The 17,545-nt window shown below is 35.6% G+C and overlaps 1 protein-coding gene across 4 annotated transcripts in view; it reads right to left on the reverse strand.

The window, feature by feature from the left end:
* Nucleotides 1–9,941: 9,941 nt before the first annotated feature.
* PDLIM5 (PDZ and LIM domain 5) overlaps nt 9,942–17,545 on the reverse strand; it is a 140,415-nt gene continuing 132,811 nt past the window's right edge. For all 4 annotated transcript variants that reach the window (XM_083367836.1, XM_083367833.1, XM_083367834.1 and 1 more), the window contains 3 exons: nt 16,427–16,547; nt 14,050–14,165; nt 9,942–13,070 (listed from right to left, as the gene is read on the reverse strand). In XM_083367836.1, the coding sequence (XP_083223962.1) occupies nt 12,981–13,070; nt 14,050–14,165; nt 16,427–16,547 (327 nt within the window). In that variant the 3' untranslated portion in view covers nt 9,942–12,980. The remainder of the gene's footprint in view (nt 13,071–14,049; nt 14,166–16,426; nt 16,548–17,545) is intronic.

Raw genomic sequence — 17,545 nt, forward strand, 5'->3', positions numbered from 1 at the left:
TTGTATTTAAAATTAATCATCAGATGTCCCACATGAAAGCAGTCAGGCAGCTGCAAGTCCTTTCACTCAGTAAGTTAATGATTTGACATGCCCTGTAACAGGATCTGTCTATTTTGATTGAAAAAGTTCCAGAGATAGCAACTAGCAGTTCAACTATAGCCCAGAACGATCTCAAGGATTTTCCTATTAACTCCCAACCCTACAAGAAGATAGGTTAACTTTTTCCTGCCAATGGATAAGGGAAAGCATATCATTTAGAAGAAATAATAAAGGCAGGATATAAACAAACAAAGAGGTATGCTCATAAAATGTTTGGTATTCAACTTGTTCCTTCATCAGATGGATGTCATTGTAATCACATCTAGCCACAAAACATACATTTCACAGAAGGCAGAACGAGATGTTCCTTGTCTATCTAGAGTAGCATTTGCAGAAAGGAGACACGGAGTCAAAACAGGCAAGCTGTTGGTTAGAACAACCCAGTCGAAGGTCTTCCTTTTTTTGTATAAACTTTGAGGTCACACACAAATAGAACATCTACAATTTTTCCTGTTTCAAACCTCTTCTCTCAGTTGTTCTTTAACATCTCAGCTTTTTGTCTTCCTTCTAGACCAGGGGTAGGCAACCTTGGCTCTTTTATGACTTGTGGACTTCAACTCCCAGAATTCCTGAGCCAGCATAGCTCAGCATGGAAACCTCTCCCTTCCCCTCAGCATGGCTGGCTTAGGAATTCTGGGAGTTGAAGTCCACGAGTCATAAAAGAGCCAAGGTTGCCTACCCCTATTCTAGACATATGGGAAACTTGCAATAAAGCATTAGGTTTGAGTTAATTCTACTAAAATAAAGTTTCTAAAAATATCTAAACTAGGTTCAAGGGATTCCTGTAAATAGATGCTGCAAAAGTTTGGGTTTTTCGCTTTATGCAGTAAATCTTCAATAGAAGACATTTCAGTGAAAATATCTGCAAATGAAACACCTGTAAGAAATGTGTGCCTACACTTACTATAGAGACACAGTTTTGAACTTGCATTCAGCACTTCGTTCAATAATAATGGTTTGGTGCTGGAAGGGGAATGCCGATAATGTTGGTACTTGAATTTCTCTTCTTCTTTTACAGTTAGAAATAGCTGGTTCTTATTTCCAAGAATGTATAGTTTGATGTTCTATTTATTTGGATTTCCCCCATATCTCACAGTTAATACTTTCCATTTTCAATGCACAGGATTAGGAATTAAATGACTGGAAATAACTCAGGCTGAAGAACTGTTGCTGGACACATTACAAATTTGGTCCAGGTCTAAGCTTTGACGGTCTTCAAGTGCTGTTTGCTTATAAACTAGGGTTGAATTTGGGTTTGCAAAGAAGCATCTCTGATGGTTTACTTATTATTTATTTACTTACATCTCACCTTTTATTATATTTAAAAATAACTCAAGATGGCAAAGATATGCAACACGACTTCCTCCATCTTATTTTCCCCACAACAACATTGTGAGGCGAGTTGGACTGAGAGAGAGTGACTGGCCCACGATTACCCAGCTGGATAAAGCAGGAAATCATTGATTGTCCTATGGAGAGTTGTAATGCCACACTATAATTTTGAAGCTCAGTCTTCTTCTTCTTGGATTTATCACTAGATTCTATTTTGTGTTTATCATTGGCAGCCTTGCCTTAGAGAACTAAGTGTCACTGAGGTTATTTGGCCTTCCCCCTCCATTGTTCTTTTATCTTACCCACTAAGAGTTTAACAGGAAACTGATAGCAGTTGGTTGCTAGAAGATCACAAATCAACATCCAGTTATTGTTTTAATTTGAAACACAGATATTTGATTTTATTTACTTGGTAGCAAATATGTTTACTTTATTCCGTATGTACATGAAGATGTATTCAAAATGCATTTTAGCAGTACTGTATAGTTCCTAGAGTACTGCTAAAATATATTTTGAATAAAGTAAGAAAATAAACATTGATAAGGCAGCTTTTATAAACCTGGTGCCTTTCATGTTATGTTGGAGAATCTAATTCAAATTTCTAAGACCTTGATCTTTCCAAATGCTTTTAGATTTCATTCTTCCCATTCAGAAGAGTCCTGCTTTGAAAATATAGACTGCACACAGTATGCCAATCTGAAGCCTTGAACTGTATTAAATAAATATGTAATATGAAGTGTTTGGCTAATAATATGTCATATGACTGTTTTGTAAAATCAGTCCTTGAACATATTATACCCTTGTAAAGGATTTTTCGAATGAAGCATTTGTGGCACCTGTAGTTCAACAACTACCGGCATACTTATCTCATTAGTATATATATCCTGCAAATGCTTATTCCAGAATGTGTTCAGTTTATATATATTCTCCATAAGTTGTTTTTTTCTGAATTAAGCTCAACACACAATGGTCTAGAAATATTAAAGAATTCACTCCCAAAACAGCAATTCTTCCTAAAACCAAGTATTTGTCTGCTGATTTTGAGATATATTTATTCTGATTCATTGAAAAAAAATTCTCACGGTTTATTCTCAGTGATATAAACTCCTTTTAATGGCTATTATCTTCCTCCCTCTTGGAACTGTACTATGCAGGGCATGAAACAAAAGCCCAGTGAATATCCTCAAGTTAGATGAAAATGTGCTTTTCCTTGAGGTTTAATTCAACTGCTGTCAAAAGCTAAATGCCCATCGGAAGAGGTTAACATCATCATGGGGTACAGAGATAGAGATAATGCAGCTGAATATTTCAGCTGCCTTCCATTTTACAGCTGAGGACTATTCCAGACGGAGAACAGTTCCAAACGGGTTCCAATCTTCTGTCAAATGACACAGCAGTATATCAAGTCAGATATCAGAGGGATCCTGGAGGATTGATTCCTTGGGGAATGCTGAAAAGTAATCAACCAAATGTTCACAATGAAGTATCCCCAGATGAAGCACATAATCTCCATGCCATAAACACACAGTGGGGATTGTTTAATACAGTGAACCATGACAACTAACCTTTAGGATTATTTAATCTTCCACAGCTGCTGCACCATTGACATGGAGCTTTGAAAGTTTACTGATATACTTATATTCTGCATGCAGCAATGTGATTTTTATACTAGCAGAGATGGTGAATAAAACAAAATGAAAAATTACAGTAGTTTCATAGCTTGACGTGGTAGAAGATAACATAAATTCTACTTAACAAGTTTCCTATTTGCTTTAAAAATCTTTTTGCAGTCCTTGTGCAATCTAAAACAGACATATTGGCTCCCCCCCACAGCAGAAACTTAAAAGGGGTTTCGCAGTGCTTCAAGACTTTATAATAACTTAACATCAAGAACTATTCTATTGTAGAATTCTGGACCATTATAGCTCAAATTCTTTCATAAGTCTTATGTAGGAAACTTTTTTATTAAAGCCATTTTAAATTCTGTTGCAATTAATACAATTAATTTTTAACAGATAAAAATGATTAAAATTGCTAATATGAACCAGTAAATAGTTAGCATGTTATATCTTATGTATGTGTGTGCATATTATAGGTGCATATATTATACATCTGTGTACAGATAGTCCTCATCATATGATCACAATTGAGCCTAAAATTTTTGTTGCCAAGTGAGACATTTGTTCCATGAGTTTTGCCCCATTTTACGATGTTATTGGCTACAGCTGTTAAGTGAATAACTGCAGTTGTGAAGTTAGTAACAGGGTTGAGAAGTGAACCTGACTTCTCCATTGAATTTGCTTCTCAGAAGGTCACAAAAGGTGATGGTCACATGGCAACTGTCATAAATATTGCCAAGTCCGAATTTTGATCAGGTGATCATAGGGATGTTGCAATGGTCATAAGTGTGAAAAATGAAAAATGTTTTCACTGCTGTTGTAACTCTGAATGGTCACTAAACAAATCGTTGTAAGTTGAGTACTACCTGCATATAAATATGTAACCAAGTTAAAAACTGTATATATATTAAGAGTGTCATGGGTGCATCATTGGAAGATCTAAGGCTAGTGAAGACACCATCATCATTAAGGCTAACCGATGTGGCCATTAAGAATCAACATCAACTTAATCATATATAACCAATTCATCATTTGCTAGAAACTGGAAGAAAGACACAAAGGAGCTTATGACTTAAAGATAAAACAATATTAAAAACAATTTAATTTGGCAATGAATTTGCCACTGAGAAAATTAATACCAAACATTCCAATATGTGATATACTTTTATATGTGTGTGTGTGTGTGTGTGTGTGTGCAAATTTTTTGGATTGCTAACAAAGAATTAAAGGGAGACTGATATGCATTTCAAACTTATTTGTTCTCATCAGTTAGCCATACCCTTCTGAGATTCGAACCTGGGCCGATTGCACATTAGGCAGTTGTTTAACCTGTAGGCCACAGGCTCTTTCTCGCTTTGTTAGCTAAGAGGCAAGGGAGATATGTGTTAAGTATTTGTTAAGTATTTTAGAATACCTTGCAAGGCCCAAATACGGGCCAAATCTTATTGCCTGTATCAGCCTAACCTAAGGCCATCCACAGGCTGTAGTCACAACTGTGACAACTCATTATTTGTGTAATTTTTTTTGGGATTGCTAACAAAGAATTAAAGGGAGACTGATATGGCCATTTCAAACTCATTTGTTCTCATCAGTCAGCCATACCCTTCTGAGATTCGAACCTGGGCCGATTGCACATTAGGCAGTTGTTTAACCTCTAGGCCACAGGCTCTTTCTCGCTTTGCCTCTCAGCTAACAAGCCAAAAAATTTACACAAATATGAGCTGCCACTGCTGTGGCTACTGCCTGTAGATGGCCTTGGGCTAGGCTGAAACAGGAAATAAGATTTGTCCCGTGTCTGGGACTAAGCAAGTGTATTCTGAATGTTCATGTGGCCGGCATGACTAGATGCCAAAGGCGCATGGAACGCTGTTACCTTCCCACCGTAGTGGTCCCTATTTTTCTGCTTGCATTTTTACGTGGTTTTGAACTGCTAGGTTGGCAGAAGCTGGAACTAGTAACAGGCACTTACTCTGTTACGCGGCACTCGGGATTTGACCCGCCAAACTGCCGACCTTCTGATCGACAGGCTCAGCGTCCTAACCCACTGAACCAACACATCCCTCCATACACACACACACACACACACACGCCACCTTGATTGTTTATGGTTATTATTCTAATTAGGGAAGCATTTCTTCATGGTCTGCAAGCTCCCAGAGCCTTTAAGCCATCATCCAGAATGATGTAAGATTATTTATGCATTGAGATAAATTGGAAATGAACGAACTTCTATAACAGAAGTCTTGTATTTTTCAGATATGCTCCATCACAAAGCTATGTTTTTATAAGGTGCCCTGAAAAAAAATAGGTTAGCATTTACTTTAAGACCGTATTGATTTTTCTTCATATTTCATTCAAAAAAGAAATAACACCACAGTCCTAGAAAGTGGGAGAGGTTAGTCTGTGAAGCTTTGTATCTTAACCCCAACAACTTTTTGCTCCAGAAGACTTATTCAGGAGTCCCTTACATTTTGAAGAGCATTGTTTGTTCAAGGAGGCTGGGATGAAACCTAAGCTATCATCCCTGAAGCGTTGTAGTACCAGAATGTTTTTCTGTTATGCTAACTTTCATTTGTATCCTTCATTCCACTGTACATTCTAAGTCTGCTTGTAATTTTTGTTATGCGATATACCTACTCCTTATTTAATGATCGATTTCCATTCCAATGACCAGGATGTTAAGCAAAATTATTACAGTATTTTTTTTTCATCTAAGTTTTACAAAACACACAAAGTCTAACACAGACTAATAAAATGCAAAAGCAGTAAAGAAAGAAAAAAGAAAGAAAAGAAAGAAAAGAAAGAAAAAAGAAAAGCAAAAGTATAGAAAGAACTCAAAAAAGAAACAAAAATAGAAGCTCCCATTTTCCTTTGCGGCAAGTATAATTACATTTACAAAATTCTCTCTAAATCCACAATGACAAAAAAACGCTATTTTTTAATTATCCATTTCTTTCCCTGATGATGGAAACCATAAATGATGAGTGCAATTTTTCTATTTCATGCAAAAGGGATTTTCAGTCAACCATAAAAATGTAAATGTTATTTTTTTTCTTTAATCAAAGAGGTTACAATCATTCCTCTGTGGTAGGTAGTCTTGAGCTATTCCTTTTTTGAACATATAATAATCTTGCTGCACTTTCCACATAGGAAAACAAAGTTTTGTGATGTTTTTCTAGTTGCCTGACAATTAGTCCCAAAACAAAAGTCTGTACTTTTGGTTGTAGCTGAACTTTTAAAATCTCCTGAATTAACACATGTATTTGTAATCACAATGTTCTGAGTTTTACATATCCACCATGAATCATGTTAAGCAAAATGATTGGTGTGTGTGTGTTTGTGTGTGTGTGTGTGTGAGAGAGAGAAATGTTTCTGATACACCTACATCAGTGTTACTCTCTGATGTACGTTGTAGTCAGGTGTACAAATTATTATTTGATCATCAATGTGTGCATTGATTAGAAAATGTTTTTTTTCTTACTGTCACACTAAAGTCACTACCTGAGGAAGTTACTAAATGAGGAGTGGGTGTATTATAAAAATATTGTCATAAAGAGTACTAAGATGTTATTTTTTTTAGATAATCCACAAGAATCCGCTGTTAAGAATGTCCACATTTTTTTAAAAAAAAAGTAATAGTGTTTGGCAGATTACATGGTAAAAAATGAATCCCATTTTTCATTTTAACTGAGTTCCTCTGAAATTTTGCTGAAGAATTATAAAACAAAAATTGAACTGCTGTTGTACTACATTTATTGTTTTGGCATCTCTTGTTTATTTCCTTCCAATTACAGTAGTTATCAGCCCTGATGTTGCTACTTAATTAAACTGAGAACCTGAGCTGCAGAAACAATTCTCAATGTGTCAGTCAGTTTAAGTGTTCTGATTTCCCAGGTAATTGTAAAAAAAAATAAAATCTGCAGGTAAATATACTGCAGTAGACTAGCTCAATCACTATCAATATAGTGTATAAAAAAATCCAGATGTCATGTATATCATTATTGCTAAATATTAAACCTTTTGGAGTGAAAGCCTTTCTCAAACATGCTAAAGGAGCTACAACGGGCTGGCTCAGCTGTTTTAAAAACTTTCCTTCACTGCGTGCACATGCACAAAGGCACAAACCACTCTCTCTACTGGACTTTCAGTAAACTGTGAACGGGTTTTCCTAGTGCCTATGTGTACAGATAACACACAGCATCTTCAAAGCAGCTGAGCTGACCTTCCAGAGCGAACAGCTGCTTTAATACTTCAAGGAGGGGAACTTCACTCACACCAATGGGCTTTATGAAGTTCCAGCTGAATGCTTTGCAGTCCTAGTTATTATTTTCTAAGTGATATTTGAGTTCAGTAAGTACAGCTCAACATTCACTTTCTATAAACAGGCACTTGGTCAATTCCAACGGCTTGCTTAGCTTTGTTCCATGAGTAGAATATCAGTTGGCATGTAACTAAAACTGTGAAAGTTTAATGGACTTTACACTTTCTCCCTAAATAGCTTTCCCATGTGAGACAACGATTATCATGTGAGCTTCCTTCATATTCCTGTACTGTAAGTACCCACCATCTCAGTGAGAGAACCTCTGTTTGAGAAGCTAAATTAGCAACAGAAACTACTGGAAACTAGGGACCAAATCTAGGCCTGATTGGCATGGCAATATTCAACTAATGCATACATTATATTTTACATCTCTGGGAATGTTCAGGCTTTGCTCCAAACTAACCTGACATTTTAAATTTCTTATAATGCATGTGAAACAACCAAATGGCCAAACAGAAAGGAGTAGGACAGTACTACATTATTTTAATAGCTACATCTCTGTAAAACATGATCAATTCTAGAATAATCATACAGAAGAGACCAATTATTTTTAAAGTGGCTTATTTTATTGTTTTAATAAAGGCATGAAGAATCAAAAGTTTAGCTGTGGAAGAATAGGAACAGTAACAATGATAGGGAAAACACTGCACATCCCGATACTTTATGGCCAGCAAAACTAAAATGTTGTTTTGATTACATATTCCTCGGTGCTATTCATGTTTAATGAAAAATTAGCACATCATTTTATTTCTCTTTTAAAAAAATCACATAATTCCAGCGTTTCAGTTGTTGAAGAACTATGAAAACAGGTACTTAAATGAATAAAATGTATTTAATTTAATTTAATTTAATAACATTTATATACCGCCCTTCTCCCTGAGGACTCAGGGCGGTTCACAGGGCAGAATAAAATAACAAATACAAACATTAAAAAGAGATTAAACAATTGCCCTAATTAAAACAATAGAGGTACAATTCTAAAAAAAACCCCGAGATAAAATTAAAAGACCAAAAATAAAACAACCCCACCGATCCCCATCAGGCTAGGCCGGCTTGTACAAACAAAAATGTCTTGAGATCGCGACGAAAGGAGCGAAGGTCGGGCGCCATCCGGAGCTCTACCGGTAGCTGATTCCACAGCTCCGGAGCGCCCACAGAGAAGGATCTCCCCCTGGGGGCCACCAATCGACTAACCATTTTCTAAAAATATCACATGCATTTTTAAAAGAAAATTAAGATTTTGAAATTCAAATAATAAAACTTCACTATGATGCATGATCAGTAAAACAAATAGGTATTATAATAATTTATCTGCATGAACTAAATAGTCAGGCTACTTTTTACATGCTGATTTTTGACTGTAAAATCAAGACTTCTGGGCCAAGAGTAAGACAAAGATTTCTCAGACTGAAGTCATTTTAGAAGCTTTGATAGGAAGTGCCTTTTTAAAAAAAATTTTTTTAAATAGCACAAAGGATACTTTTTATTGAGAGGTCCCATGATAACAAACAGTTTCTTAGAGGAATTGTAATATCCTATTAAATGGTTTCAGTGAAAGCTAAGACCTTTCTGTGACTTCTCCTTTGCTGTTAGTCAAGGCTAATTTTGTAATATTTTTTCATCATGCTATTTCTGATAACTCCTTCCAATTAACAATGGTCAATTAATAATAAAATCTCTGTGAATCTCTAATATTAGCAACACTTTGTCTGAAGCAAGATATTAATATTCCCAGAAAAATTAAACTTTGCCCTAAACTAAGGCTTTATTAAATAAAGAAATTTATCCTAAGTTCTCTAAGAAAAGCTTTGAAGACTATTAATGTAATACAGTTCAACCAGTCAGCTGATTTTTTTTCTTGTGTTGAACAATGAAAGGCTTACATTTAGCTTTAAGGGTATAGATATTATTCTAGATTACAATTTCCTGATGGATAAATGAACATTTTTGTTTCTTGTTGCTAAAAGGATAGAAAAATATACTCTCTGCTGTCAAAGCTTTGAACATAGTCTTGATGCCTTTAATAATTTTACTTTTGGAGTTTATATGCTGTTTAAATAGACTTGCATTCATCATCATAGTAGCCTAAACATTTGCAACAGAGGCCAGATTCCTGTAAAGTTACCTCTAGCTTTTTATAGTCATATGCAGTGTTCCTTTTTCGTTGTACAAACAAGGTTGAAAGAAACAGTACATTCTCCTAGAGAAAAAATACCAAGCTCATTAGAATCCCATGAGCTACTGTTATCATGAAGTAATTGACCATGTTACTATAGATGGTTAAGTATTGTAAACTGAAATCAGAGAATGCTTTGTGGTAAGGCTAAATACAGAATCAGATAAATCTTGCTGGAGGAGACAGAATTGCAGTTCCTAATGATGGTCTCTAGTCTGGAAAGAGCATCAGGCAATCTTTGTATACAATTTTGTCAGCTATTGTGTTTTCTGCCAGCTGATGAAAGAAAAAAGAAATAAAACCAAATAATTTGTTACAGGTAAAGTTATATGGCCACTTTGCTTTGCTGTGATGGTATTAAACTCAGAGGCATTAAAACAAAACATTAAAAATATACTTCCACAGGTATGTTTATTGATGTGTACCATCAAGTCAGGTTAATGACTAGGCTTTTTACAACAACTGAACTGATAGACAAATGACAACAGAAGCAGTTATGTGTTTAGGCAAAGATAAAAAAACCACTTGTTTTAAAACAGAGCTATAAAATAAGATGAGATATCAAGATCATTAGAATATAAACAAACTGAAACAAAAGTAAGTTCGCAAAAGATATAGAATAACCAAATCTATTTTCATTCATCTTGCTTTTTGAAAATCACCCATTACTCTTGGTTAGTAGGATATGAAGACCAAAGTGCAACCATGTTTAATTTTTACCTTAACTCTTGTATCAGAGGGACATTAGTCTATTTACAAAGAATGGTGTACTAATTAATTACAATATGCAACAGCTTGCTGTTCATCTAGCCTTTCTAAAATAAGTTGAATTTCAATTCTGTCTTATAAAACAAGTGGCCTGTTATTTATGAAAAGTGATCATAACCTACCCACTCACTATCCTTCTCTCCTTCTGTGTCCTATTTTACATTTTTAATAACAGCAGTTAGTTCCATCTTATTCAATCTGGTACTCTCCAGAGACTGAAATTACAATTCTCCAAGTTCTAAGTCAAGGGAAGGCTACGTATTTACAGAATGCAGGGCAAAATAACTTCTCAAATGCTGGACATTTGCCACTAAAATCAAAGTCTTATTCTGCAAATTGTAATTTGCCCTGTGAAATGCTGATTGGTAACCATATTTCTCCTATAATACATAAATATGGTATTTATATATGAATGAATCATATTTATTAATGAATGAAAAAAATATATGTAAGGCTAAGAAATAGAGAATAAGTCTCATATGTATGGGATAGATACAGATTTAGAACAGACTGATAAAAACAATACAATCTAAATTAAATATGATTAATTTAAATTTGTTTGATTATAATAGACTATTTTGGATAAGTCTGATCCAGTCTATTTATTCCATGCTTCTCAGGTGAAAATGCTGGAATATTTACAACATTGGAATGAATACTATTGAAGATTTAATATCAACTCTTTTTAACTTGTGATGTCATCACATGACACAACTTACACAAAATTCAATATAATCCTCCTTTCTTTAGTAAATACTTGGGAACTCTAAATTGGTTCCAATATGGAAATACTATAGTTTAATATGCAAAATTATCATAGTTCAGCTTTCACTGATCCATAGTACACATAAAAAGCATTCATGTGAGTCTAATGGCCATTCTGAAAACATATTATGAGGGCTAGTTGACTACAAGAGGACTTCAAGTTGTAAATGTTAAAAGTATACAAATTATGCCTTTCTCTGTTTCAATGCTTCAGTTTTGTTCTCAGGTATCATAATTTTTAATTTCTTAAGGTTAGCGTTTCCAAAAGGTAGTAGAAGCCAATGTTCTTCTGGATTCCCAAGGTATAAATGGCAGGTGCAGCAAAATGATCCAAGCCCCATCCCATTTGTGTAAATTGTCAGTGTCACACAAAAGTGGGAGGCGTGAATCATCACACTAAACTCACCATCTTGCAAATATTGACCTTTCCCCTACTCTCATAAAGATCCTTGACACAGCCTTCACATAGCACTTACAGTTTATTTAAATTGTTTGCCCTTTGTGGAATCTATCACAGTATTCCTCTAGAGTCTAAACTTTTGTATTAAAGAATGCATTACATTATCAATTCTTTCCTTTTTCTCTCTTCTTCCTACTGTTGTCAAAAGAAGAACTGACATATACAGGATGAAGAATTAGTTAATACACTTATATATACACACACACACACACATATAGAAGCAAACAAGCATGGAAATTCAACATAATTCAGTATGTATTTTACATACATATAATAAAGCAGCTGATGACAAAACCGTAAAAGAAAATAAAAATCTCAGAACTTACTATGCCTAAGAAAGCTGGAATTAAAATCCCCTACCCTTTTCTGTATGTTACAACAACAAAATAAGTGCTATGTGCACACAATGTAAATGATAAGTAAGGACTTATTTTATGTAATCAAGAGCTTGACTCAATCCTATCTATGTGTACTACTTAGACTTCTTTTAATATCTGCTGTTTTTCAAGATAATGTGCATATTCTTCTTGAACACTTACAGAACTTTTCATCACAGTGAGTATTTCAATACTTGATGGATAAAGTTTATTAAATTTCTTTATGAAGGTAAAAGACAAATTGTATTCCCCATGGGAATTAAAGGAACTATGTGGACACATAACTATTTCCAATTCTCTAAAAAACATTAATGCTCCCTTTTGTACCAATAGTTGCATTTATTAGCTTTATTTTGGAAAATCTAAATATCTAACAGTTCTTTTGGCAGAATACAGTTACGAGAGTTCTGCCTTCAAAAGGGATTGGAAACCCTACTAACAGAATTGGACATGCAAAGATGGCTAAAGCCAGAGGAAAGCTAATGAAGACTTTTCTTTTCAGTTCATTGACAAATGTTTCTTTGATAAAGAGCTTGCTTCTACCTGAACTGATCAATTAAACAAAATGTTTGTCCCTAGCCGCAAAGCCAATTCTAGATTTGTTAGGTACCAGAGTTCTTGCATCACCCTCTTTACTTTCTTAGAGTATACAAGAAGCTGCGTAGCACTTATGGTATTTAAATGATAATGCAAAATTTACCACAAAGTATTGGATTAAGGCAAAGTACTCCTTGATTATAAAAACCAATCAGCAACATCCACTTTTTTTTTAGATTTACTCTCATTAACAACAAACATTTAGCTTCAATATTTTATTATATACTTTAATTTAGTTATTTCCAACCTGATGCCTTCCAAATTAATTCTGAATTGAAAATTTCAATTTCACAACTGAAAGACAACCAAAAGCTCTCAGGCCAAAGCTAATTAGTTATGCCCCATAAACCCAATTCCTTCCCATGTCATTGCTTCTACAAATTTAAAGTTCATATAGATACATCTTGAAGACCAATACCCAACCATCTTCTTTTCTTGTTCTCTATTTTGAGTAATTTTTAATTTTTCAGATGTTCACTGAGTGAGCATGTTTCTTGCATAGAGGCTTGTCCTTCTTGGAGAAGAAAGTCTGGCCCTCCAAACTTTCACAGCATACCTGAAATAGCATAAAATTAAAGTCAAGTGTTCTATATACATATATAAAATACAGATCCTTTCAGGACTCAATGCCTTATTGAACTAACTAAATTTCTTTGCTTTTGTCATGGTGAATTATTATATAAAAGTGGGATCTACAAGAAAGTGGTGCAAAATGTCCTGGATCAGATGATCATATTGACTTCCATGTTCTGTAATCCATTTACCCTCTTCTTTGAGTTTCCTTGCTTTTTTTCTGCATGGCCACTCACAATTTTTCATTTTCTATGGTCTATTGAGATTTCTTCTCCAGCTTTAAGAAATCCTTCTTAAATATATTGTTGAAGTCTGCATAGTTTTCTCCAACTCTATTTTCCTGATGGTTGTTATTAAACATTTCTAAACTATGTTTTACAATTACAATCATGTAAAACAAAAATCAATAAAAATGTACAATAAAATCAAATTCTAAGAGCACAATTTTAACACTAGGTTTCACATTGTATTTTTTTAAGTCTTTGAAAATCAACACTAGCACCATGAATAGGCTTGGAAATAAGATAATAATTGTTTCTAATGTTGAACCCAACGTGGGAATGACCAAATACTAAATACTAAGCTTTCATAAGCAGCTGAAATTTTAAACCCCCTTGTAATAGCAGCCCAACATCTAATACACTGCATGTACCCTAGACAGGATCAAAGCATGAGTAACTGACTAGCAATAACCATAATGCCTGATGAGCTAAATGATGGAATTCTGTGTTAAATAACTATTGCTTGCACATTTGAACTTCTTCATATTCTTGTTAATGAGAAGCTGCAGTTACATTCATGGTCTGCTTGTGGGCTTTTCATTAGAATCTGTGGAGAACAGAATGCTGGACTTGATGCTGGACGTTTTGCTCTGTCAGCTTGGCCTGTTCTGATCTTTTCACTCCTCTCCACCTCCTGCACATTCCTCCATACATGACTCATAATATGTTTTTTATACTTACTGAGCACACAAAACAGGTATCATGCCAAGTATGGCCCAAGGCTTCCAGAAACTTGTCCCCAGCTTCAATAGGGAATTCACATCCATGGCACATGGAACCAAATAATGCATAATAATCTGTAGAATACAATAATATGGACACTTAAAGAATACCAGCAATTTCAGCAAAATCCACAAGAGAATAAATGCCAATAACAGTGGACAAAATTCTTGAAGACCTTTTGATTCAAAGATTTGAGAAAACCTTAATTATGAATGAAATGAATTGTTATTCCAAAGCCCAGTCCCAGATCCCTCAGATCAGTATTTCCCAATATCAAATGATACTTCCAAATCTTGCAAGCAAGAGCAGGATCCCCAATTCTGCACTTCCTTATGCATGAAAAATGTTAGAGAAGACCCTTTTTGGGTTTGGGTTTGGGTTTGTTTTTTTAAAAAAAACAGCTGCCTTTTTCAACTGTGAAAGCAAATGCAGCCAGCATCTTAAACCAAAATCTAAACATGGAGGACCTTCATCTCTCATCCAGACAGGAGGTCTCTTTCAAGCAGAAACTCCAAAACCGATCTCGATTTTACATAGTCGGAACATTATTTTCCTTCCTTTCTTTTCCACTATCTCCCCTTCCACGACCTTCGAATATGGAGAAAAAAATCAAATCCCTAACTCTTAATGATAGACGAGGCAAGGAATCCCCACCCCAAATTTCCCCACCCCGGAGCGGAGAGGGTCTTGCTCCTTAAACTCATCATTTCCCCCTCCAGCATCTTAGATATCGGAAAAATCGGATGGCCATTCTCCCAAATAGACCGGGGGAGGGGGGGGAAAGAAGGTCTCCGAGGCCGCTTCTTCCGAAATGTGTCCTTGAATGATGGCCGGGAAGCCCCTCGCGGGCATCAGGCGTGGAGAAAGTGGACCCCAGGCCCGCCAGAACGGGAATGGAGGCAGTTGGATCCAGGCGACTACAGCGCCAGCTGTTTCTAAAGGGGCCTGAGGGTGCCTTACCTAACGAGGAGGCAAACCGAGCAGCCAGCTCCAAAGGGGCCTCCGCCGTCTCCCGCCGCGGTTTGCTTTGCCGACGTCTCCTCTGCCCCTTCCCTCGCTCGGCCCCAACTTGGGGGGGGGAAGCGGGGAGGAGCTTTTGACATTTTTTAAAAAAATGTTTCCCACGGCACACCAGGCAACATCTCGCGGCACACTAGTGTGCCGCGGAACAGTGGTTGAAAAACACTGTGGTAATGGATATAATAAAAGGATCACATGCAAAGCAGAATTTATCTAGAAATTGTAACAAGCTATGACTATTTTTATACAATTCTTTTCATATTCTGTACATACTGTACGCATGTACTTCAATAACCTATTTATTGCAGAGGTGAAGGGGCCCAAATACAAATTATGCACAATTTACTTAAGATAGGTGGTGATTTATATAAACAATCAAGTACACCATTTTCTCCAGCTATCAACTCAATGCTGAAGTTAAATGAGAACTACTTTATCAACTCAAGCAGCTTGCCAAATTTGTGTGCTATCTTTGATATGACACTTTATTCAAATGTATTTATTTTAAATCTGACAAGTTCTTTCATCTCTATTTCACAATATCGCACTGAAAACGAGTGTAAACCTGTTTAACTTGGCTCCTACTTAGACTTTTAAGAGGTTTACAAGCTTTGTATGGAACAGTAGCCAGAACAGACTGAAGAGCTTCTGTTTTCTTTCCTTTTCAACCCCAGACACATACTGGTAGTCTAAGATTTTTCTTCTGTTACATTAACCATGGTAACAGCAGCCTAAAATAAGCTGTGCAAGGAAAGTCCACAAAGGGGCAGGTCAGAGATATATGATTTGCAAATGTGGACACTGAATTTGTATCTCTGATTCTGTCATGTCACCTGAAACTCCAACTGAAGAGAAATCTCCCATGAAAACTCATTGACTGCAAGATCAATGCTTCAATTATGTTTGTTATTACTTTGTTACCTGGAATAAACCCCACTTTCTACTATGACTGATCAGGTTACCTAGTTTGGGTAATGAAATGTCTGTAGGTAAACAACCAAGTTCAACATCAAGGACCCCTCAACCCTGAACTACAAATATTCTTTTTTATCTTATATTTTTTTAAATTTACCAATTTTGTGGCATCTATTTTGTTTGTGAAACAATTATTGTCTTAACTGGGGGTCATTCTGTCCCACTTTAGATGCCACTAACAGCATGAAATTGACTTATTTTCAATTTTTATTTAAAAAATAGAAACGTTATCAGCTGAACTGATAGATTCCCATCAGCAAGGAAAGAATAGCCCAGTATTTTTTTAATGTCTTCTCATCCCTTTATTCCCCTTATTTGAATTGCTATAGGTAATGCTCACCTGTCTCACAGTAAGGGTCACCGTCTTCCAAATGGAAAATATTGTTGCGAATGGGCTTGTGACAGGCCACACACACAAAGCAGGAAACATGCCAGGTTTGTTTCAAAGCATTTATTACTTCCTAGCGTAGAAACCAAAGCAAAGCAAACCAAAACACAAACAGGATTTATGCATGAGTATTTTAATATTTGAATTAGATAGCTTACATTTTTCTCTATATTTTTGGAATAGCATTAAAGCATAAAAACTGGAAACTGCATGTCTTGAGTGTTGATGTTATCAACTCTACAGCTTCTGTTCAACGAAATGCTAAGGACTGTAATTCTGGTAGAAGGACCTGGATGATTTCTTATGCTCTGAATATCACAAAATTCAGTGATGATATTTTAAGAATTGGAAACATTTTTAAATGCTGGAAAGACTTTCCACTTGACATTGGAAGATTCTTTTCAAAAAAATATTTTTTTCTAGCTTCTGGGGATAATTGTAATTCAGGATTCATTACTCTTTCATTGGTTACTATTTTGAATAACTAATTTGGTTTTTCAATTACCATTATCAAGCAAGAAACTGGCTGTTATGTAAGCATACATCTTCTGTATAAGTCCACTCACCTGTCTGAACTCTACTTAAAAGAGCTGATGTTAAAACTTTAGCTTTCACATCCAATTTAGCATTTCCCAAACTACATAGCACTAGCAATAGCACTTAGACTTATACACTGTCCCACAGTATTTTACAGCACTCTCTAGGTGGTTTATAATGTCAGTGTATTTCCCCCATCAATCTGGCTCCTCATTTTACCGACCTCGGGAGGATGAAAGGCTGAGTCAACCTTGAGCTGGTCAGGATCAAACTCCTTAGAGTGTGCAGAATTAGCCTGCAATATTGCATTCTGTGCCATCACGTCTCCTCTACATAATTTCACATGATAAACTCTCAAACTCAATTCCTTGTGACTCTACAGATACATCTACGCAGTTTTCCTGAGAGTAGTTTTGTGAATTTCTCTTACTGGGATGTTTTTTTATTTCCCAGGCTTATCCATTGCTCTGGAATTCCTGGTGTTTCCCATTTAAGTAAAAACCAGATCCAGATTGCTTCCAATCCCAGAGAACA

The sequence above is a fragment of the Vipera ursinii genome (genome assembly GCF_947247035.1).
Source record: "Vipera ursinii genome assembly, chromosome: 7".
Classification (NCBI taxonomy): domain Eukaryota; kingdom Metazoa; phylum Chordata; class Lepidosauria; order Squamata; family Viperidae; genus Vipera; species Vipera ursinii.